Below are 25,412 nucleotides of genomic sequence, written 5' to 3'. Positions count from 1 at the left end.
CAAAGAAACAACGCCTTTGTAAGGTTTGGATTAAATCATGGAGGGTTTTATACTTCTTTTTCTTGATGTCTGTATTTCCTAGTACCGGTTTTCTGTATTAACAGAGTTTGTGCTGTATGTCTGCTTGGTTCAAAAAGGATCATGATAAGAGAACTGCAAAAAGGCCAGCAATGAAGGGCCGAAGTCTCAGCTGGAGGAAGCTGGCACAGTTCCACTGATGTACATCAGCTACAGACCAGAATCATTTGAAGAGCCAAATGTTTTAATGCTGGACATGAAAATGTTTCATGCACTACTACCATGGAACTTGGAAAATGTGTTAATACTTGAGCATGTACAAAACATTTGGATATAATCAAATATTTCTGTCACAGAAAGTGGATAAAAGCAACTAACAGAGATGGAATGTATAGGGAAGCCAGTTAGGTATGAAATTAAATCCACATAGTATTTGATACATTTTTATCTTGCTTAGTGGTTTCAGTTGCCTAATGAGTAACATCTTCTACAGCTATATTTAGATTCCTGTACATTAAGCCAAGTTGGCTGACCAAAACTGGACAGATCCCAAATTCCCTGTCACTTTCGCAAATGTTGCTACCAATCAAAAAGGAAAAAAACCTGTGCAAAGACATAACATTAAGTCACATGAGTAGACTGCTCCCTTAGTTTTTCCTCTTGGTCCAGTCCCAGCTACTTTGCCAAAATTGTCTATGTAACAATCAAAGTGAAACCCCCATTTCCATTGCTGATATTTGGACCTTCCCTTCTTTCAGAGTTTTGACTATTCCCCAGGCCTTTCAAACCCTTCACAACACTGATACTCCCAAAACTCTAACATTAAATAAATCCAAAAGAGTCCTGTGCTGCCACCACACATGACTTCTTATCTGCTCCAGTCAATCGTGTCTGACTGTTACACGCTTTCCAAAATGCAGTCAAGGATTATTTGCTTTTCTTGTGAATAGCACGTATCTTTGACTATTTGGTTTTGGATATCAAATATAAAGTGAAGAAAAAGAAGAAAGAGGCACTATTTCATTTATTAGCTGGCTTATATATGGAATGGTTTAAGAAAGGAATATCTCCCACATATACCAGTGTTTCTGCTTGTCAAGGCACCTTCCTTTATTTAAGGGGAGCTTTGACCAACCAAATATTAAAAATAAATGACGGTGGTATGATACTGGAAATATGTGCCACCTTTTCTCACATTTCTTTCAAGGAAAGAATATGTTGGCTTTGCTTACTCCTTAAGTCATTGCTTCTGAAGCAATAACTTCTTTCGAGATCATCAAAACTTGCCAGCAGTTCAAGCACCCATCTTCACCAGTATCAGCCTGGAAAGACACTCACAATATTAGTTTTCAGAAAATTAGCCACTTGCCTCTGGGCAGAACTCCAGTGTCTCAGAAGTGTAGCTTTGACAATACGCGGTTAATCTCTGCTTTCATTCTCAAGCTGAGGGAAACCCTCAAGAACTCTCACTCTTTGCCTTCACTGAGCAAAGAAGCACGGTAGTTTAGCTTTTTTTGGCTCCACACCACCTTCTTCACCAATTAGTCATTTCCGGATATGTAACCCAACAACATTGAATTAGATGAATGACTTTGAAAATTCAAATATAAAGAAATGATGAAAGAAAGGAGGAAGTTGTCATAGCAGTCTATGACTTGGCATTATACAGTATTAACATAGAACCTAATCTCACCAGACTTTATATACAAATTTTCATTAAGTTTCTCAGTGAGACAATGTGTCAGTTATATTTAGGCACTGTAGAACTTAAGTGTCTTTATAATCTTCTGTAAAAGACAGATAGATAGAGAAAAAATATTTGAACAAGCAAGAACTGATTTTTTTCAGCCTCTTTTACCCAAACCAACTTTTTACATCAGTCATTTACGTAGAAGACTAATACCTTTTTCTATTTTGTCACCTCAGCTGTCTCTCTTAGCCGTCTTCCTCCAACCAACAAGTCAAACAGGTCTCCCATTTACCCCCTGACATCTCTCTGTCTAAGACTCCTTCTTCCCTTCCCTTCCCTTCCCTTCCCTTCCCTTCCCTTCCCTTCCCTTCCCTTCCCTTCCCTTCCCTTCCCTTCCCTTCCCTTCCCTTCCCTTCCCTTCCCTTCCCTTCCCTTCCCTTCCCTTCCCTTCCCTTCCCTTCCCTTCCCTTCCCTTCCCCCTCCCCTCCCCTCCCCCCTTTCCCCCTCCCCTCCCCCTCCCCCTCCCTCCCTCCCCCTCCCCCTTCCCCTTCCCCTTTCCCCTTCCCCTTCTCCTTCAAAGTCTTCCTCAGTCTTCAAAAAGTGTCATCCTCTGCCACTTCAACAACACCTTCAAGATTTCCACTAAATCTATCAGGCCTGGCCACAGCAGCTAGGAGAGGAAGAAACTGTGCAACTCCCAGATACATGATAGAATAATTCAGGACATCCTGAAATAAATAGCATAACACCTAACATGGAGCTTCGGTGCTTACCTGCCTAGTTGTAAGTAGCACCCAGAACTTGACTGAAATAGACATTGTGATAATCTGCAGCAGTCTTACTATATTTGAAAGATATAAGTCACACAGAAGATGACAGTCATGTCTGCATCACCAACTGAAGGACAGCACAGGTCCCACAGCTGATGGAAACCTGAGCTGGTAAATCCACATGTTCCAGTGTGCCACAGCCTAAACCAACCAGCATGGATCTGGGAACAATTTATCCACAGCTAGGGCAGTGCTGAGTTTGACTCCACAGACCTCATCCCAGGACAGGATGTGTACCTTGTAACAAAGCTGTTGGGTTTCTGGGCCTGATTTGCTTCACACCCAGATGGATTAGTTTCCTCTGTAACACAGATCATTACATACCCTATTTTGAGGTTTCCATGAATTAGACAAATCCATGTACCCAGTGGATAAAATTAATGATGGTGGAATGTTCGTCTGTTACACCTGAAGTTTTATCAGTTTCATCTGTCTTAGACTGACATACTGACATATATTTCTCTTATAGGATTAATATAAAACATTCCCTCTTCAGATTCAACAGTCTGCCTAGGACCTGGTTTGGGACTGTGAGCTTTCTTAAAAGTTTGTATTTACTCTTCCCTTTACTGGCTCTCAGGGAGTTAGAGCAGATGTGAGATCGGTTTTCTGTCATTCTAGGGGTGGATAAAAAAGCTTTCCTGAAGAAGAGCTTAAGTAGAGGCAGGATTGGTCTCTTAAAGACTTTTATTAGCCTCCATTGGTGCTTAGAGCCTCCTAAAATAATCAGTAATGGCAATTTTTAAAAATTAAAAGAACTCAATCCATGCTAAATGCCATTCTTGTTCACAAACTAGGAAAAGCTTTTGTGGGAAAAGGGTGTAAACTGCTTCTGTAATGCAAAGAATATGTTTTGTGCTTTACGGAGAGAGAGAGATTTAGAAGGTAATATGAAGGCACTCTATTCTTCTCACAACCACAAAGTTGTTGATTCCCTCCCCTGCTCTCAAGTTCAACAGCTGCACTGACTTGTAGTTCTGGTTCAATCAAAACCATAATATAGCAATAGCATTAAGGGAAAGAAGTACAGAAAGGAGGCCTAGACTGAAAGAGCAGTGTCAGAATAACTTGAAACTTGAGTATATTGCTTCAATAAACTTTATATCCCAAGTAAGGAACTTGTAAGGCTGAGAGCTTAGCAAAACCCTTCAAATATGCCTTTGATCTGTTCAGATGCTCAAGGGAGAGTCGAGAGTCAGAAAACTGGCACCCAAGGGAGCCATATCCAGAGCAAGGTGCTTTGCAGGTCCCCACTGAAAGAGCAGAGGGGCAGAAGCCCCTCTAGGAAGTGTGGGAGCTGTTCTCCAGCTGTGGAGAGATGCAGGCACTTTCCTGCAGCCCTAATATTTCACACCCTGGTCCAGGCTGCAAGACAAACAAACCGGATGTTGTTTCAACTGTCTCATTTGACATGGTCTAACATTACAAGGAGCGAAAGAAAACCTTAGCACCCCCTCCCGCCCCCTCCTTGAACCAATTGAGCTGTCACTGTCTGCACAGAAAGTGATTGTTCAGTCGAAAACACATTTCAACCCAAAGCAAACTGAACAGTCCTGAAAAGTGGGGTTGCCTTTTGTGCCTCCCGTCCAAGGAGAGGAGAGTGAAAGGCAGCAAGAGGAGAGGCAGGAGGGAGGGAGGTGACCATTTCTCACTGCCAGCACTGCCTGCTTCATAGCCTGCCCTTGGCAGGCAGCCTCAGAGGCAGCGAGCTCTGGCCTTCCCAGCAGGGTGAGTGGTCCTGTGCTGGCAGCGGCAGATGTGCATGGGGGAAACGTTTGGAGGGAGCTGGAGGAAAGCAGTGGACTTTCAAAAGGCAGAGCTTTGCTATGCAGTGGGTCACAGCCTTTGGTTAAAGTTTATCTTCCAGAGACTGGTAGCTTAGCAACGAGATTTTTTTTCCGTTTGCTTTATGCACACAGAATAAGTAGCATCAGGCACGTCAGAGCACAGATATGTGGGGAGAACCACCAGGGGACCGTGATTTCCTGCGCTCTGTGCAGCAGAGACAGACAGGGATAACCCTCTCGGGTAACATGCTGCTGTTCTTCACACATGAGAATGAGATTGCTAGGAAACAGAAAGGATTTTCCAGATCCTATCCAGGATGAAGTCACCAACTGTCCTATCCAGGATGAAGTATTACCAACAAATGATGCTAATAGCCTAATAGCCTGTTGTCGGATTTAAAGATTATTTCCACAAAGTTTCCTTTATGGAGATAAATTCCTTTTTTGAGGAGACAACTTTTGTGCCTCTGACTACTAAAGTTCAATTTGGGTGTAGTATAATGTAATATCTGAGATAAAATTAGAAAGAAAAAGGAAGTCGTATATGCAAGCAGCAAATATCCACTCCGACATCATACAAACTGGGGATATGTAGCTTCTTGTCCTTTTGGAGCATAACTGGACTATTGATCTCTGTGCCCATTCAACATCTTCCCAGGCAGAAGATTGCTGTACTTTAGATTCAGTACTGGATATCAGCAGTGCATCAGTTCCTTCATTCAGTGCCTTGAGAACCTGCACACATAACTGGTATTCCTTTCTGTTCAAGCCAATAAATATTTTGATGGCTGACTACCAGTGAATTTTGCAATCTCTCAAAAAAGAAAGTACAGCAGCAGAAAGGAAAGGATATCATAATTGACCACGTTATCACAAGCTCAGCTTCTTGTTACATGTTTATATCCCTTGCCAATACTAATGAATTCATTATCCAGCAGCACAGGGGAAAGCACACACTACACAGCCAAAATCTGAGGGACAGCTCTGGCACTGCTGCACTGGTAACTCTCTACTCCATTGAGTTTTCAGCCCCAAAATGGTGAGAGGTTAAAATTCTCCAGCCTTTTTCCTGTGCAGCAAAAGTTAAGGCAAACAAGGCAGGGATAACCTACACCAGCAGATGCCTGAGGAACCATATGCAGTGCTCCCTGTGCACCAGCAAAGCATGCAGTGAATGAGGCTCAGCACAAGGACAGTTCTCTTAGAAGCTTTGAAAGAGAAGCAGACTGCACAGGGCTACCCTCCCTAGCCAGACAAATTTGTGCAAACAGCCCTTGGACCACAGGCTGACATGGGTCTTACTGACACTGGCAGCACCATGGGGTCATTTGCACACAGATGCTCTGGTCCTGGCAGCATGTTAGGAACTAAGGCTTTTGTTAGACTCTGCCACAAAGATTTCACTGTCTGGAAGTGTGTTAGAGAAAGCTTGGTTTTCACAGAGAAAATTGATGTATCTATATGACAGGAAAACACTCCCTTCTTCAAACACAGACATCAAACTGCCTTTCTTCATGTCTTGGAGAAGACATTTGCAGTAAAATATCATGGAAAGACAGTAACTGAAAGGGGACACATTCTCAGCTCATGAGTTCTCGCACTTTTACCTTTCCAATTTTCTCCCCCATCCCACCTGGGTAGAGCAAGCAAGCGACTGTGTGGTGCTCAGCTGCCTGCCAGGGTGAAACAACAATAGAAAACCACTAGGATCAGGTTGCCAATTCCAAACATTCAGTGTTAAAGTGTTAAAGCAGAACCTCCAAATCAGAAGTCTTGTGAACATGTCACAGTAAACCCAGTCACTTGTAAGGCCAAACCAAAATTCCCACTTTGACCCTACATGATGCTGTCTAAAGCTTTTCACTTGTTCCTGCCTTCTCCACTTCTTGCAAGCTTATTCCCTTGTGTAACTCTTACCATCTCTGGCCTTACATGGGAACCACTGGGATGGGAAGGGGAATGTGACAAATCTCTACTGTACCAGGCACTAAGAGAAATTTCTCCCCTAAGCAATGTGCAATTTGTGATAAAGCACAAGACTGTCTTGTGTCTGGGACCTGGATCTGGTGCCCAAATTAATCTCACCCAAAGTTTTCAAAGGGCCAGAACATGGGAGTGAACGTTCATCCCCAAGGAACTGCACTAGATTCAAAACTGCCCACCCATCAGATGCAAATTTCTGTAAGCAATGATCCATGCCATCAACAACTGAAATTTTAGGACTAATCTTGTTTTCCTGAAAGATTTGTTTATTAAACCAAACTGTGATATTTTTGCACATCTGTTAAAGGGCCTTTCATCTCTACAGCAAGGCAAAACCCCCTTGTTACTCAAAATACAGCAAAACAAAGTGTTCCTGCCGTAACATAAAAGAGACTACTCTCACTTAGCAACACCATTTCTTAAAAGCACAGTCCCAATGACAAGAATTGGCATCCAAGTTCAATTCCAGATACAAAATTCTGAAAGAAAATCAAATCCCACAATTATAATTATTCCATCCTTACTCAAACCATTCTATGATTCTATGACAAGAAAAAAAAAAAAAAAAAGAAGGACATGGAAGGACATGGAAACAGAAGAAAGCAGGCAATCTTTTGTCACAGTGTGTTCAGATTTATCAAAGTCAGAAATATTTACAAGATGAAAGAGTCCTGTAACCCCTTCCCTCCTGCAGACCAGCAGTACCAGATTCAGGTTAGCAAACAGCTGGCAGGACAAGCAGTCATTCACTTGGCAAAAGGTTAAAAAGCACCAGAGAATGATCTGTTTCTTACAGCATTGGGAGTTACTGATGACTGGAGGGGCAAAGTTGAGATGAAAGTCCACAGGGCCCTGTTTCAGGATTAATAATAGGAATTTCTGCTGCTGGATAGGGACACAGCAAATACAGATGACATAGAAGGTGGAATTTCATGTGAGAATGGCCAAGCAAGAGATAGCTATGAGCCAGCAATATGACGTGGATATGAACAATGTGATGTAAGGTCTGTTGGGGGGGTATTTCCAGCAGAGAATCAGTAGTAAGTAGCAGTGGAAAGACCTGATGTGTCGTGATGGCTGTAGCTCTGGTTACCCCCTTCCAACTGTCAGGGCCTGACACAGCGTGGCTGGGTGAACTTGCTGATCAGACTGCATGGAAAGAACTGCAAGGAGCCCAGTTGGGGCCTCGACCCATTGGCCCAAGAGCTCCATTTAAGCTCTGAGACTCACCCTTGGACCCTGCTTGAGCTACACTGTTGACCCTGACCTGCAGACCGAATTTTTGGCTTGACCTCAGACCTGCCTCTCTGCTGTGGATGTGTCTGCAGCCACTGGACTGTGTCTGAGTATGGGGACTGCCAGCAGACCTGCTCTGGGACAGGGCCCTTGCCAGCCAGGCCACTGTCCTGCCCGCCCTGCTCCTCTGCCCATGCTCCACTCCAGTGCAGGAGGAGATGCTCAGCCTGGCACAGCAAGGCCAGGAGATTGATGGGGCTTGCTTCAATCAGCCTTGCAAAACCATGGATGAGCTGGAGAACAGCTGCCTTAGTGTATACCTTCAAGGTAAACAGGAGGAAATAGGAAAAAAGGTAAACTAACAGGCAATGCTGGCAGGAAAACAAATGTAATCTGGGAATTAGACACCGATTTCTTACCAGCAAAGTCAGAGTCTTCAAAAGCCTGCCCGAGCAGCTCACAGAGGAAATGATATGACACAGAGAGTGAGGGCCAGATCCGAGGTCCCATTGGTGCAGTGCCCAAGGGAGAACAACAATGCTCAGGGCACCCCTGGGGCTGGAAAAGGAAGGATGCCTGTTCAGATCAAAGTGCTTCTCCTGACTTGCCCTTTCACCACACTGCTTTGTGTCACATTTCTCTGCTTCCATGCTTCCTTCTCCGTTCCTGGCTTTGTGACTCCACCATGGCTGGCTAAGGTGAAGGAGGTAGAAGTCCCCATTTATCGTTTTTGTAAAATTCCTCCCTCTTTCAAACTCTTCTTTTAATACTTGGCACTACCATGCTCATTTTAGGAGCATCTAATTCATTCCCATCTTTACCTGGTGAATACTGAACCTAATTATGCCCAGCAACTCATTGCAATCAACCATTTACTCTGTACTGTTTTCTCACATGGTGAGCGAAAGAGAAAGCCTGAGTCCATGTTTGAAATCCTCATTCAAATACTGCTTTCAGTCAAACAGTTTAAAACCGCTTTTGGGGAGGGAGGGAAGAGGGAGGAGGGTTGGGGGAGCATGGTCTTGTGTTTGGTTGCTGCTACAGTGCTGGAACAGCACAGGGAAGGAAGGGCCTGGTTTTTGCTATCCATAGTGGGGAATTTAATTTAAGGATGGTGTGTTGCTGGTTGGAAAGACACATTAAATACCCAGATGCAAGTGCAATGGGTACAGAGAAGAGCAAAATAAATACAGGATATTGGCTCATCTATTCAGAGGGCTGATTTCCCAAACCTGGCACATTCGGGATTCACTGCCTGCCCTGATTTTGTGTGTCACTGATTTGGCTAGGATCTAAACACAGAGCTTCACAGTTATTGAACCACTGTCCCAGACCCAGCCAAGGCTGAACACAAAGCAGGCCTGAACAAACCAGCAGGCAGACTACAAAGGAAAAGCAATTGTTCTGCTTAGCAGCAGCACTGTTTCTGCTATGCTTAGCATCAGAACAAGTTAATTTGGGAGCACAATCTTCTTAAAAGGAAGCGTTGCTCAGCCCAGCATCCCTAGGTCTCATGCAGTGTGCTGCCCTTTTCACCAAGCATGAGCTGTGGATGCTACTTGCAATGTATTTTACGCTACGCAAGTCATATAAAAGCTTCTGATAAAAATCAGCTCTCTTAAACCTCTGATTGGCATCTTGTTAAAACTGGCATCATGTTTGCCTGTCATAATTGGCTCACGAGGAAGCTTCTGCAAGAGGAAGGATTTTACTGTTAAAGACAAAACAATACACTGCAGTATCAAAACACTAATACATTTTTCCCCCAGTGGCCCTAGTCTAAAGTACTTGCTCCTAACTGCCCTTTCACAGACATAAAAATAGATCATCATCAATTAAAATCATGGCCAAAAAATAAACAGCAGAGCTTCTGAATGTGGGTGAGCTGCCCATGGATCCATCCTGGTTAATGGAGCTATAGAAACCACTGGTGTCTGGAGACTTGGCCAGTAGCAGAGGAGCCCTTGGGGTGAATAAAACACCTTGGTGTAGAGGATGGAAGGAACCAGCTCACCAACTGCACAGCACAGATGCCCACCTCTTCTCCATAGGAAGGAAGGGAAAGGAAAAGCCTTGGCTTTTCTTTGCTGGAGTTACCATCTCCAGATGCTTTAATATTTCCTGGGGGCAACCAACATAAATCAGCATTTTTTTTACTCCCCTAAACCATTCAGGACACCCAGTATCAGGCTGCCAGAAAGAAGTAGCTTGCATTTTGCACTCACTGCTGGTTTAAGCTGTGCACTTCCCAGCTGCATTAGCCACTCTTTTGCTACCCACGGCGAGTTATCTTTGTCCTCACACCTTTTTGTGAAACAACAGCACAGCAAAATGCTACCAAAGGAGAGCAAGCAGCGCCCAGGCCCACTCATTCCCACCTGCCAGTGAACAGGGAGCTGCTCCAGGGAACATGGCAAGAGAGGGTGCAGCCTCTTCCCTCCTCCGCACAGTGGCAGAGGTCTAAATTATGCTCCAGCCTCATTCACCGGAGCCAGCCAGCTGAGTAAAAGCTGAATGGAGATGTCAGCATGCGGCCCTGTGAGGCGTGTGGGTGCCGTGCAGGGAGCCAGGGCCAGTGCTGCCATTCTCCATGCCAGAGGAGCTGGCGTGGGGCAGAGGCACCCAGCCTGTGCTTGGGTGCTGCGTGCAGGAACAAAATGAAGGCTGGGTACAGTACCTTCACTCAAATAGCACCAGAAATAGTATCTTTTTTTTTCTCTCTTTTCTTTTTTTTTTTTAATCTTTTTTTTTTCCACAAAACTACTGGCAGAGAAAGATACAACTTAGCATGAAAATAGGTATCAGAATAAGGCCTTGGCTGAATAGTCAGTACTCTGCATAATTCTCTCTTTTCATCCCGTCAGCCTAGATCCTCTCCAAATATTCAGATCAAACTCTGCAGTGGAGCTCCAGCATTTTGGCCATTAAAAGTAAAAGCTGGAATACTTGTATTCTGCCTCTATCATATCCCTCTATTTTGAATAAAGGCAGCTCTCTGATTTTGACCTGGGCTAATTGTGAAGTCTCTGTCCCTGTCTTTGTCAGAAAGATCAAAAAACTGAAGTAGATATCCTTGCTAGGAAAGAAAAAAAAAAAAAGAGAGAAAAAAAAAAAAGAAATATACCGTTTTAAGGAATGTGTTTAATTCCTCTCTATACTAGTATCTTGTAGATGAAACATCTTACTCAGCCTTTGGCATATGTAAAATCATGGAAAGGGAAGGACAGAGAGAAAACCAGAATATAGTATAAAACAGTATAAACTGTGGAATGATGTTACTGCCATTTAATGGTAAAAGTCCTTTTCAAAGATCCCAGCATGCATTACCCACTGTCTACATTTGAATGATGCATTGTTAGACAATGGAGAGGGCCAGCAGAGGGAAGCAGTCTAAAATTATAAATGAAAATTACAAATTACAAATGAAAATACAGAACAGGAGACAAACCCAACCATGCAATTTTCATTTTAACTCTCTGGGCAGTACAGTAAAAGGGCTAGCATACACTCCCATCAAAAGCAATGGGAATAACCATAAGAGCCATCTTTCTCAAATCACAGATGAATTCAAATGGGAAGAGGCACGCAACAACAAAAAAAATAGTTGTTAATGCATAAAACTACTGTATGTCTTCCAATAGCTGGACTCAAGAACCCTGGTTAAATACTGACTTTCTTTCAGAGTCAATCAGATAATAAGACCCCTTTAGAAGCACAGAATAGTTAAATTCATCACCATAATTTAATTGTAGAAGGTTATTAAAGAGCACTTCGACTCCCCTCCTGCTTCGGCGCTGCTTTTGTGTATTAAACTCAGACTAATCAAATTGCAGATTCCAAGAGTACTGTATTAGTCATCCCCATCCCTTTTAATTTGTTTAATGGCCTCCTTTTTTCTCCCCCCTCTTGTGTATGTGTTCTGACTGGCTGTGCAGCGCTTAGGCTCACGACATGTAAATAAAGAATGGATAGGGGAACAGTTCGTCAAAAAGAATAAAGCGTGCCTCCATTCTAAAGTTACATTTGATGTCAGCGTAATTCATGGGACGTGTACTGCAAGCAATGGTGCTTATTATTTCTGCTTAACTGTCTACAGACACAGGAGGAGAGGGGAGAGGGAGAGGAAAAAAAAGGAAGAAAGAAAAGAAAAGAAGTCTGAATTTACACTTACCGCTTCAAAAGCCCTTTTGTACTTTGCCAACTTCTCCTGGCTGAAGATGCAGTATTTTGCCAAAAAGTCGACTGCAAGAGAGGACAAAAAAAGGATAAAATAGTCCATAAAAGAACTCTTTTCCCCACTTTTCCTTAAGCATTTTTGTAAATGATGGTAAAGAAAACTATTTTTTTTAGGTCACAACAATGCTGGCCACAGAAACCTCTTCTTAAAGAAATGTCAGTTTATGGTTTGCTTCTTGTATTTTGTTTTGTTGTTGTTGTTGTTGTTTTTCTTTTTTTTGTTTTTTTCCTTACTCTTTCTTGTTTGGAAAAGTCTTTTCACCTGGCCCAGGGCACAAAGTCAAAGTTAGCTCTGAATAGGAGATGTTTAACATGTATAATGCATAAGAGCTCCATCCTGGTGAGGCAGTAGTCTAGGAGCGTGGCAAGGGCTTGTTGTTGTTTGTTTTAAATGTCCCAGAAAAGGACCTCTTTAGACTTGAGTTCTGCAGAGCAGCATTCTCCGTATGTACTCCCAAGACCAGAAGTATCAAAAGAAACTGAATCCCTCTTGTTTTGTTCTAGTAAGATCAGAGAGGTATACCAACATATTTTTTCTAAATCATTTACCTCTATCATGGAAATGGCTCACCTTCTCCTATTTCTCCCTTCTTATGGAGATGAAGTAGGACGTGATTTCTGCCTCTCAATTATTTCTATTTTTTTTTTTGGCTTGCTGCCAGTGGGATGAGAAAATTGGAGGGAAATGTCAGATCATGATACAAACACAAAATGAGTTCAAACATGAAAGAAACGGTAATGTCTCTCGATAGTATTGAGTACAGCATTTCTTCATTAAAACTCCTCTTAACATTTATTTGTTCCTTTCTAATTTCTTTCTCTGTATTCTTGGATTGCTGTTTCTATCATTTCATCATCCTTCCCATCTTCAGTTGGTAGAGACTCTATTTTCACTTCAAGGGAATGAAGTGGCCAATTCAGGACCTGATGGGTAACAACCATTGGGATTCAGGTCTTCTAATTTCCTTCTCATTTAGACTGAGAACTGGGAAACAGGTAATAGTCTGCAAAAGGGGCCTGGAAAAACTTATGAATTATCATCATTATCATTATTATCAGTAACATTACTTTACTGTAAAGAGGAAAGGAGTGTTTTGCAGTGTTGTAGAAATGATGTGGTATTCTGACTGGTATCTAAACAAGCTCGCAACATAAATCTCCCACTTCTTTTTAAAAGAGTACATTTGTCTTCAGGTTGTGTTTTGGGGCATGTGGAATAAAGGTTCCTCTTGGGGGGGAAGGCTTATTGTTTGTTTATAGCTGTGTCCTAAACAGTACAAAAGGACAAACAAAGAAGCCTAGATGCCATTGCTTCTTGTCCTGTATGCTCCAGATGAACCAAATCTGTACAATAACAACAACAACAACAACAAAAATATCTTGGTTTTCCATGGCAAAACAGCAACAGAGGTTTCTATTTTGAGTACAAATCAACAGATGCTCCGAGATCTGTTGCTATTGCATGATGTACTTCTGAATTCCAAACTAAACTGTGATACTTAAAGGAATGATAAAACTAATTTCTGACAAAATTAGTTTTACACATATCTCTTTTATTGGCAGCATCCATGAAGGATTTAAGTCAAAAAGACCAACTGCACTAGTAGCCTAGCTTCTGGAAAAGTGTTGCACCACACTTAGTACTGAGCACTGCCCCAGGATCTAACAACTATGCTCCCTACAAGAAATTTGCAGAAGTTGCCCTCTTTTGTTTGCTCACTGAGATCAGTTTGGAAGACATAGATGTTCCAATCCTCTGTGAAATATCACTTATAGGATTATCTGCATTGGCGCCATCTGGTGATTCTGGAAAATATCAAACCATAAAAGAAAATGTGTCATGTTTGCTCTGAATAAAATCTTGACATTTCTTCTCCCTAAGTATTTCATAACATTGCCACCTCACTTCCAACTGAGTTGCTAACAAAATAGCTCTATAACAATTTTGGGGGTGGGAAGAGGACAGACATTGCTCTCCTTTACAGCCAGGCAAGCTTTAGTTCTTATTTAATCAACTTTTAAGGCTAGATTAGGCTCCTACATCATCTGCTCATAAAGAAGTCCAAAGGATGTCACATATCCCTGTATAATTAATCCAATTAGCTGTACCTAGCAAGAGCAGAGTTTTCTGGAAGAATGTCCTGTGTTGATTTGAACCTGTCAGAACACGGAGAATCCCATATAGATGTATGGTGCATATTTCTGAAATCAACGTTTGGCTTACGTGTCACTTGAACTTGTGTTTAGTCTCAACAACAGCAGTCTTTGCAATGTTACAGTACTCTTTAGTATCCGGTCTTTGCTCCTTGTAAAATTACTTACACTCTCTAGTGAAGTTCATACTCAAAAGAAATGAATTAAGTGGAGCTCTATCAGTATTTCTGTCAGACTTTTTCTAAAATCCTTAAAGAAATTTTGATAATTCTTGTTTTCCCCTTCAAAGAGTGAAATCTTTTTAAAACATAGGCACCGAAACCATATGATCAGTCTCACCAGTAGCATAGATCTCCTCTTACTTACTATATTTCCCTCTGGTGTCCTGTGTGGCCAAAGGGACAAATAAAGAGTGCCATTTGCCATTCCAATTTTGGGCAATAATTTTGACTTTAGGGAATGGGCTTTCTCCAGCCAGTCTACTCATACATCTGTTTCTGTCTCTTTGTTTGTTCCCCTCCCATCCCCAGGAAGTTTCAAAATCACCGATCAATTTTGACTGAGTGCGACAGAGGCATAGAGGTTTGACAGGAATTAAGTACCTACAAGTTTCATGAAAATAGGCAGCAGAGAAGAGGGAGGGAGGGAGGCCCTATTAATTCCCTCATTGAGGGAAAGGCCCCAGCATGAGCTCAACCTTTGTTACAGCCCCGAAATCCACACGAGAGAGAGACCCTGGAAAGCAGCCATCATTAGTAGCGCCGCTCATGGAACCACCTGTTTAATTAATTATTCTCCTCCGTAAAGAACCGTTTAAAAACAGCTCCATAGCTTTCAATATAAGCTTGCTTGCAGTGCCCCCAGTAGGAGTCATGGAGACTGAGGTTAGGGGAAACTGGGCCCCATGTGCTTTGTATCTCATAATAGATACCCCTAAAAGGCTGCTTTGGGCTCTGCAGACCCAAATGTGGGTCTGCCATATCTGTCCCGCTGTCACTCAGTACTTCACAGCCAGGTACGCTCTTGTGCCTTGCCACCCATCAGGCTCTGTTTTCCACTTCCCATCTTTATCAGAGAGCCTAGTCCTGGTGACAGAAGTGACTACATCCAAAGTCATGCTCAGGCCCTCTTGCCATCACTATTCAGCTTGCACAGAGCTGAAGAAAAATTAGCTGCCAAACTCAGAACAGATTTGTACTGAGCATGTTTGTACTGAAACATTCCATGTGATGAACTGGCCAGCTTTATGGCACTGTGAGAGTGCCATAAACATAAAGAAGATCTTGTAACATTTTATGAACATCAATGGATTAACCCTCTTAACCTTTCCTGAGCAACACATTATTCCCCTTTTACGGATAGGGAAATTGAGAGATTAAATAACATTTCCAAAGCCGGCAAACACAGTGGTTAGCAGACTCAGAAAATCACTGGTCTTCAGCATCACGCTTTAACTGGAGACAATGTTCTCCCAATAGATATCTGTGTCAGAGCTTTGAAGGACATCAAACTACACCAGGCTGTCAATAGAGATAATGGAATAATTGGCAACTGTGTCTATGATGCTTTTCTTTTCAGGAAAGCTGGATTAGGATCTTCAGGAAATTAAGTAATGCTGTTGACTGGACAATCATACATGTTTATGAGAACAGATTGAAAGAAAACTACAAGGAAAAGAATAATCAGGGGCTCAATTAAATGCTAAAACTTTACCACTTAAAAGGAGCTGAAGAAGAAATATGTACTCTCTGGCTTTGCTTTACCTTATGTTTGGACTTGGTCAATCTAACATCAGTGCTGAGAATGCAAACCTTCAAGTTCTCAGCTATAATTCTGAAACACCACCATGCAATATCACGACAATTCATTCAAACAGAAATGTTTTCTAAATAGGGTTTTTCAACATTTTCACAGGTTTTCAATGTTTGCCATGACCTGTAAGCAGTGCAGTAGATTTAACACATCATCACTGCTAGATAAAAGTATAGAATAAATTCAAGAGTCTGTTAAGTCTGTACCTCCATGCTGCAGAAGTAAAAGCAAGTTGATGTACAAAGCAACGCTGTTTCATATGAAATAGGAGACCTTTTTTCTAGGGTAAAGGGGTCCAAAGGGCACCTCCTTTTACAGGCGGCCCCAACAGACACTCCTGTAACTTGCAGGCGTGGCATCCAAGAGACATTGTAAATAACTCACTTTATTCCCACTTAAAAAGAAATATACCTTATAAATTCAAGATTCAGACTTTGGTCTGAAACTAGTTTCTCTTCACTTCTCCCACTTTTTCTCTTGTACACATACACATAAACGTAGATATCCTTATATTTTGGATACCTCTCCCTAGGTTATGCAAATGTTACCTATTCTTTGCAAATAAGGGTGGGACTGCCATTGTAACAGCAAGGGACAGCCAGTCTGCAGTCCATAGAGCTCTCCCTGTAACAGCAATGGCCAAGACAGAAAAAATTATGCCATGTACCACTGAATTCAACCTCCCTGAGCAGAAATGAGTAAATGCAACCAATTAGATAAAGAGTACACAGGTAAGAGAAGCTTCTCAGTAAAGTGGAATATATCTGAATGAGAAAATGAAGGCCTATATACACCCCTAATGTGCTCAACTAATGATGTCTGTTCTTAAAAAATCCATTTCTCTCAAATCCCCACTCTTTTCAGAAAGGTGTATCTTTCTGACACTTCTTTTTGCTTGGCTGGCCGAGAAGCCCAATACAGTCATGCTTTCCTGCCATACGTTGTGTAAGTCAGAAAGTCAAGTTCATCTTCACTTTTAACAAAGCAGAAGTAGTCTTGCACCTTTTACATCCTCCTAAAGATTTTCCACTGTTTTTTAACGTCACCTGGTTCTATATAAGGTCAAGCAGACCTTCCAGTTTATGCTGCTTCTGTCTCATGCTTTCCTGGTTAGGCATAAGCATAAGAATTAGGATTTACAGACAGTTATTATGCTTTACCTCATTAGGTCTTAACTTTTCAGAGTGTATTAAAATTCTGTAGTATCAAAGCTTTTTATCTGGCTTTGCAATGAAGTTTTCCTCCAAAATCCTCTATTCAAAGAGCTGTGGATCATTGGACACTTTGCAGGTTCTTTGCATCAACAAAGTATTGGCAGAAAAAGCCTCCCAGTACATTGGTGATCCTACTTTATGAAAACAAACAGACAATCCAACTCATAACAGATATTCTCATCTCTGGCACTGACGTGAAGGATTACTAGAGAGCGTGAGAGCGTTTGGGGGCTTAATTCTTCACTTCCATGAACTTCTGGGGTCAGCTGGCAAAAACTTGATCAAATCAAATCAATTCCAAGGCAGCGCCTGTCTTGTCAGGACAAAATGGGAAGCCTTTTGTTTCTGTGGGACTCAGCCCTTATCAGCTCATTCTGTCACTCATACTTCCTCAGCCCACTTGCAAATCCTCCTGGATTTATTGCAGATGTATGAAGCTTGCTGGAAATAATAGTACAAGCAAAGAGGCTAGTCAGCTATCGACTCCAAGCTCTGGGTAATACCAATGGGAAATTATTCACACAAAAGGTGCGCTGGGGTGACAAATGAAGAGAGCGCTTTGGCCCATTGAAGATGCTAGGGGCTCGGACAATGCTAACACACTAATACCAAACAGCTCGCTTTATCTGATTACATACTGAGCACTTGCCGGTTCCCTCCCCTTTCCCGATGCCAGCACCCTGCCCACCCCCACACACTTTCCCTTAAAGGACACAGGTTGCTTTCTTATGTGCAGTGTACCATGAAATGGTAATCTAAAGCAGGAGCGTGTCTAAAAAACAATTGAACTCCACACAAAACAATTGTCTTCCTTCTCTTCTCCTTCCCAAAAAGACATCTTTAATGTTTAAACAAAGCAACAACAAAGCATTCCTCAACAAAATGGGAGGAACGTGAGCAGAGATTTATGCAGTGCTTTCCCATATTGTCCATCCATACCACTGAGACAAGAAAATAATTTTTTGCCCGCTCTTTAATATTTGAGAATTTCCTCCGTCCCCTTTATTGTATACTCACCCCTCTCTTCTTTACTCTTTTTTTTTTTTCTTCTTTTCTGAAGGGATCATCAACACATTTCTAAAGGGTATCCTACAGGGTTTCCAGGGAAAGACCTATTTGGTCCTTGAGTCAGTTAGTGAGCAGTATAGCCCATTTCCCCAACAGCACTACCACATTTTCCCCCAGGAAAGAATGCACAAAGTCAGCATATGCTAAGCCTCTGAAGACCTGACTGACCAGGCTTTTTTGGGTGAGTCACACAATGGTGGCGTGGTGGCAACATCTAGGTGTGCTGCAAAGGACCTGGGAAATGATGTGCTCACTTGAATGGGGCTGAGGTCTTTAATCAAACAGTGAGTAGTTTTGGAAGTCTTCTTCCCTAAAGCTCACTAAATACTTTGAGTTAAATCACCACAATGAAAATTTTAAATTATAACAGAAACAAAAGAAATCCTAAAGATGGCATTACTGTACTGACACATAGAAGAGAGGATATAAACGCCAATAATAGCAATAAAGAAAAATCAGAAGTGCTCAATATATATACCTTTGGTGTAATTAAAAGAAGAAAAACAAACCACTACACTGAACTCACTGATGTAATGAAATCATAGGATGATCATGAAGTGCCTTTCACTACAATAATAGCTTACAGGGGAATTAAAAAGCAGACACAAAAGTTAGACAACAGCCAACCCAGAAAATTGTTTCAAAGAGTTTTGACAGAAATCGGAGCAGTTCTTTGGCTCCTCACTAACCAAACATTGAGGAAGCACCAGAGCTACGAGGAAAGATAATATTGTGCCACTGTTTAAAAAGGGTAAATGGCACGACCCAGGTAATTATAGACCTGTCAGCTTGACATCAAATCTAGGCAAAACAGTGCAGCAGCTGATAAGGGATTTGATTAATAAAGAATGGAAGGAGGGAAATATAATTAATGCCAGTCAACACAGGTTTATGAAAATAGATCTTGTCAAACTAACTTGATTTCTTTTTTGGATAAGATTACTGGTTTGGTTGATATAGGTAATAGACTTAGGACTTCAACCACATATTTCACTCCGTATCATATGAAATTTTGATTAAGAAACCAGAATGACACAAAAGTATCATGGCACCTATTCAGTGGCTTTAAAACTGGCTGACAGGTCTAAAAATGTAATTACAAATGAAGAACATTTATTAAGCTGTATCTTGGCCCACCTCTATTTAACATCTTTGATGCAGAAGAAAAACTTGTCACTAATGAAGACCAAAGAGGGCCAGTTGCTCAGGAGGATGATAAATGATTAAGCAGCTTTGTTGCAGATCCAGAGTAATCTGGATAGTTTAGCTAGCTGAACACAGGAAAGTAATACATGCTTTGAAGTGACCAGATGTAAAGTCTTCCTAATACAAAGATCCTTGGGTCATCATGAATAGTCAGCTGAACATGAACTTCCAGCTCAATACCATGGCCAACAGCTCTACTACAACTTCACATGAATAAGTAACAGAATATGAATGAGGCCTAGATTTGTTACGTTACTTTTAGCTAGAAACAAATTCACTGGAGATATTCTTAAGGCCTGATTTCCTGACCATGCACACTGAAAAGACTCAAGCTCCACTCTAAGTGCCCTGCCAGTACTCAGCTGGTATGGAAGGCAGTGCCACCAGGATGACACCTCTCCCTTATTGTACTTTTCAGCCCCCCTCAATATTTTTTCCACCTGGAGCTGCCCAAATTGTCTAAAATGCCAGAACATGGCCAGGTCACCTCTACCCATGTTGCACCAGACATTCTACCATCTCCCATGAACATGTTCCTGCTGTGGTTGTCTCCTTCCCCAAGATCCTAGACTCCATGGCCTGGGCTTCCTCTTGTTTTCAACATGAGGCCCATACCCTTTTCTCCATTTGGGTGATGTAGAACATTTGTAGACATCATTACAAATTTGCCAACATCTTTCAGAAAAAGAACCTGTGTGAGCAGCTTGTTGTTTGGGTGGTCCAACATGTACAGAGACCTAGAATAGTCTGAGTACACATTAAAGGCCTGTTGTGTGGGTGACTGCCCAGGTGAAGACATATTTTCACAGAGGAAGCCCTTGGAAATGGGCAGTGTTAACTTATCCTTGATGTGATATGAATGCCAACGTCATGAAAAAGCAGTACAATCCCATCTTTTTACTCCACTTGAGAAGGGGCCAGAGAAAAGCCATGCCACACAACGTAGAGTGATGCTTTTTTCAGTATACAAGCACTGAAGAGTCTCTCTTTATGACACTGAGTGATGATTACATCAGACATACTCTGAGAAGCATCCTGAAGCACCCATCACTTCCAGCATGAAACCAGAAAGCTAATCCAAAGGTCTTCATTTATGGAACACTTCACTAGGGACTGGACATTCACTGCTATGCATCATTTCCAGAAAGACAAAGCTGAGCAAATGAAAATATCTGAGAAGACAACTTGGAATTTGCTGCTCAGGTTGAACTGCTTACAGTTCTGTGTAAGGGAAAAACAGACTCATGACAGCGCAGAAGTGAAGATGTGCTCAAACTGCTGTTGTAACTTCTGTGTGGTGTCCCAGATGCCTTGTGATGGAGAAAGATTAATAAGCACTTAGTAAATTTCTAACTCCGACTTTACACGGGAAAAAAAAATCAAAGTCATTTTTTGGTTTATTCTAAGATCCAGTTAGGTACAGCTCTATTTTAGATTTAACACTTCAACATTTCTTTCTATCTGCATTTTTGGCATTAAACAAAACCTCACTTTTATTATATTTTTATGTGGCCTGTTGTTCCTTCTGAGATATTTTAATGCACATTGTTGTTTCTGTTTTAGTGAGTATTGCTCATTTTGTCAGAAGCAGATGGTGTTTGCTGCATTTTGTTTGTTCCAAAAATAAGCAACATCCAAATGTTCACTATGGAGGTGTGAAAGAGGAAAGGCCTGATGCATAAATACAGTTTCTCCTTCCCTTTGCTATTCATCTGGTGAAAGCAACTGCTGCAATCTTGTTACAAGTCTGCAAAGCCCTGGAGTTCATGCTGTTTTTCTACCAGGGAGGGTACATGGCTCTAACTGGCATCTCTGCCAGAGCAGGGCTAACAGCTCCTAGGAGGCTAGCCCAGAGGGCTTTGGAAGAGCTTTTTTTTTGTGGCCTGCAGAAGGAAGACACTTCTTATAAGGCAGCATTAGTAGCTAGCCTAAATTAGGATGCATCAGGCTCCCTCTGTGGCCAATGGAGGGAAGTATATCACTGACTCGAGGCCTAATTGCTTGATTTGATGAGACTGTTAGAAAGTGTTAATTTGGCCAAGCTACCCAGCAGCACACCTTTAAATCCTATGCTACGTAAAGTCCATGCTTTGCAATAACTCCTGAGGGCAGCTGCCAGCTTGCAGACAAGGCTCAGCGCTGAGACAGCAGCCATTGGGCCATGCCAAACAGGGTGAATATGTGGCATCTGGGAATATCTTTTCTGAATAAAGTATTAGAAAAAGATAACCACTGCAGGGTGCCCTATTATGTTTTTAAAATACTACCAGTTTGCTTAGTGTTTACCCAGAAAAGCTAATTATGCTTGTCGCTTAATGTAAATTGCTGGATAAATAAACACAGAAATAGGAGCTTAGTGACTGCTATGCTTTCTTTAAAATGCTGTCTGAAGGTTCATTATGCTAGGCACAAAAGAGAAGGGAACTTCTTACAATGCACTTATTAAAGGCACATTTTCTGCAGAAATGATTGTAGCATGATTGTACGATAGCATATAATTTGCTTTGTTGACATTTTCAGAGTGAATCTTGCCGACAGCAGGCATGGATGGGAAAAGTGGTGGCAGGGCCACTGTTTGTGCTGTTAGGAGCTGTCAGCAGTGATTCAGAGGAGGAAGATGCCCCAGCCCAGACGAGGAGCGCCAGCAGATCACACACGACAGACAATGGGGCAAGAAACCCCATGGCTCATTTGCACATACACGTGTCCCTGCAGTAGTTTTGAAGCTGACACCTCGAAAGACTTACATGACAACGCTATGATCGTTAACAGCAGAACATGCTGTAGCAGATCCCCAGACCTGCAAATGCGATCCAAACCAGGCATCAACATGCAGCTGCACTTCTGTCAAGGGAGCCAGAAACGTAAAGCAAGGAGTTGTGCCATACTAATGACCCTCTACTGGTTTAATGTCACCTGAAAGAGGACAGACAAGGCCTGATGCAGGAAAAAGAGTGGCCAGATGATCAACACTCACCTAGAACAGATCTGGAAGGTATGAAGTTGAGCCATCAACACCGATCATGACTGCACCACAGCCATGGCAATTCTGACACAGCAGGAGGCCTAAAGACAGTAATAACGCATCATCCCTGGGAGGGAGTTTCCTAAGAAGCAGAGGGAGTACGTCTCTGTGGGGTTAGGGGTTGTTCTTTGTTCTCTGTAGATACAACCAAGTAAAGGGAGCAGCTACAGGAAGAGGTAAACGTAAGGCCAATACAACTGAAATTGGCCATTAAAACACCTAATGAGCTTAAAAAGAAAACACAGCCAGATATGAGTTTGGCCTCTCTTAAGCTAACTTTAACATCCTACAAGCCCCAGTTGCTATTTTCCCTGCATGGCACCAAAACAGCTCCCGAGCCACCCAGGCCTTGGCACAGGCAGCAAGGAAATCAGACTGCTGAGGCCAGGCGGCCAGGGACTGCTCTGGGCAGGCTGCATTTTTCACGGCTGGCCATGGCCAGGCTGCAGGTCGCTGGGTAGATTGAAACACTCACAAAAGAAATGTGTCTTTCACCTTTCTAGCCTCTTGAGAGACTTTTATTTGCCACCAGTTCCAGTCTGATGGATGTTTTAACTTTGTCAAACTCTTCCTAGGAGTTGTGTATTAGTTTGCATTGCCTTTGAAACTGGGTTGTTATCCTGAAAGGGCAGGAAGTGGGGATTAAGTCCATTAGACATTGTTTGAACAACTCTCTTTTCACTGTGCATTGTGACTCTGCAGCCTGCCAGCACATTTCAGGCTCTTTCCAGGAACTGGCACCACAGGGATGGAACGTGGCTGGCTGAAGACCTGGCATCTGTGCTGACTTTCATAGGTACCACACATAGGGAAGAAAACTCTAAAGCAGAGGAAGAAGAAATGTCCCTGGCACCACCCTCTGCAAGTGGTACATAGGGGACTTGAGTTTTGAAGAAGCCCTCTGATGCCTGAAGGATGTAGGAGCAACGTACTGTATTCGGCTGGGAAACGTGACAACCTAATCATCCTGAAGGGTACTATTATTGTCTGCTTAATATGCTTTACAGTCCCGATGAACAGGGAAGGCTGGCTGACAAGTGTGGTATGATGTATCTAATGGCTCAATACTACCGTGATGGGTCCATAAAAGGAACCTAATTTCACAGTTTGAGGAAAATACAGATCATACAGTCGTCACTTTAAGGCCAGTGATTTCAGCAATCTGGACAAATAATTCTGGTTTAAGATATTCTGGTGGTTCAGCATTTTGCTTTATTTGTTGATGTCTAATTTAAATTTGGGACCTAACATTGGAGATTGCAAAGACTTTTGTATTACATGACATAAGCCTTGATTGCTAATCACACGGTGACACCAACAAGGATGGTTTTTGTTCTAACCAGATGAAGCAGCACATTTCAAAACTTTCTGGGTCAGGATTATATAGCAGAGCAGTTTACACTGCACACGCAAAAAAATGTAACTTTCATGTATGTCATAGGTGCAGATTTAGGATTTCTTCTGGGCAATTGCACATGACAATCCAATTATTTCATACACACAAATTGGTTCATTTGTGTAAAAGGAAAGCTTGCTCAGAATTTGAATGTAATATATAGTTTTGAAAATAGACCCCCTGCCTTTCTTCTACTATGGTGAAAGATATCACTTTACAGAGAACATAATCTTCAGAAGTGTATTCCTGCTGATTAAAGAGTTATTCATATCATAGTCAAGCCTGAAGTATGGCAACGTAATAGAAAATGGTGAGGGCAGGAGTTTGTTTCTAGTGTAGGTTGCAGAAAAAAAATGGTGCAGCTACCCTCCTCACATTTGATCTCTAGAATGCATTTAATACAAACTTAGACATAAAAACTCACAATTTCAGAAACTGGAGATGGCCATATTTTCTGTACCTTGCCAAGGCAGCTCTGATCTTTTTGTATTTCAAATAAAAATGAAAAATTTGTGATTCTTCCTCCTTTTCTTCCTGTTGCTGCTCCAATTCCTAGGGATTTCTGTGATCAAGGCTGGGAAGTCTACCTTAGCCTATAGGAAGAATCTCATGTAAGCCTTCTGCAGAGTTCAGAAGTTCCACCTCCTGTGCAAAAGCTATCTTTTTCTTCAAGTGAACCTTCAACTGGTTCTTCCAACACTAGAAAATAAAAGATAAATCATAATTAAATGCATGAATAGTAAGAATCATGCCAAATCAGAAAAAAAAATTATATATATAGACTAGGTGTGCATCTCTTTTGTCCCTTCCCAGATGAACAGTTAAGACACAATTTCACAGTTCAAAGCATCAGTTCTTCCTAGTTCTGTTCTCAAGTAAAATCGTGCTTACCTCCAGTTCTCAGTGTTGGGAGTACTCTCATTTCAGTTGTTTACTCAGTAACCTTGCAAAAATACCTTGGTCTGTGTTATTGGAATAATGAATATGCATGCCCTTTTCATAAAGTTCTGGAAGAGTCATCTTCTGGGCTAATTTGGCTTCCTCAGAAAAACATTAAAAAATCAGCCAAATCTGTTTAGTGTTCAGGCTTTTATCATTAAAAGCTCTGGCTAAACAAATACTTTTATTTGACAAAGTTGCTTTAATCTGTCCATTAGGAAACCTTTATCTTATCAACCTTTGCTGTGTGGAGATGAAGGACCTCTGAAACCACCTAGACACCCCACGTGTAAGGACTCTGCCTAATGCAGCTGGCCCTTTCAGAAAAGTGAAGACTTTCTTCATTAGGAATTAAAAAACTGAGGCAGACAATGAAGGCCCACAGTTGCCTTGCTAGGAGTTCAAAGAAAATTCATCAATACAGGGACCAAGATGATATTTTTCTTGTTAACTACAGTTAGTTATGATGGTTGTAACGGTGTGGGAAGCATGGACTTTACTGAGTTATTTTAATATGTTAAGCACAGAATGCCACTGGACATATAATCCTGCTAAATTTATGCAATTATTTATTTCAGTGGGATGATTCCTGTGAATAAAGTGAGCAGGATTTGGCTTTGGTTATGGATAAGTGAAGAGGACACCAAAGCGTAAAATGGCAGCTTAGAATGACAGAGGAGCTCCTAACCCTGGGGAGCCCATTTACACCAGCCAGCACGGTTCAGACAAAGCACTAAGGGGGGACACGGTCCCTTTCTGAAAAGAAAGAAAGAAAGAAAATTGCCCCTAAAAGAAAAATCCATAATCAGGAGGACCAT

At 41.9% G+C, this 25,412-nt stretch overlaps 1 protein-coding gene across 11 annotated transcripts in view; it reads right to left on the bottom strand.

The window, feature by feature from the left end:
• Positions 1–25,412, bottom strand: part of LOC310886996 (uncharacterized protein) — a 164,231-nt gene that overhangs the window by 66,863 nt on the left and 71,956 nt on the right. For 8 of the 11 annotated variants that reach the window (XR_014575569.1, XR_014575570.1, XR_014575571.1 and 5 more), the window contains 4 exons: positions 24,080–24,354; positions 13,501–13,586; positions 11,716–11,786; positions 7,964–8,102 (listed from right to left, as the gene is read on the bottom strand). Coding sequence is in view for 1 of the 11 variants with exons in the window: in XM_083812366.1 (XP_083668492.1) it covers positions 7,964–8,102; positions 11,716–11,786; positions 13,501–13,521 (231 nt within the window). In the remaining 10 variants the exon portion in view is untranslated. The remainder of the gene's footprint in view (positions 1–7,963; positions 8,103–11,715; positions 11,787–13,500; positions 13,587–24,079; positions 24,355–25,412) is intronic. The other 3 variants (XR_014575575.1, XR_014575576.1, XR_014575577.1) reach the window with 1 other exon arrangement.

This window comes from Anser anser (genome assembly GCF_964211835.1).
Source record: "Anser anser genome assembly, chromosome: 1".
Classification (NCBI taxonomy): Eukaryota; Metazoa; Chordata; class Aves; order Anseriformes; family Anatidae; genus Anser; species Anser anser.
This window is presented reverse-complemented; position numbering and strand designations above follow the sequence as displayed.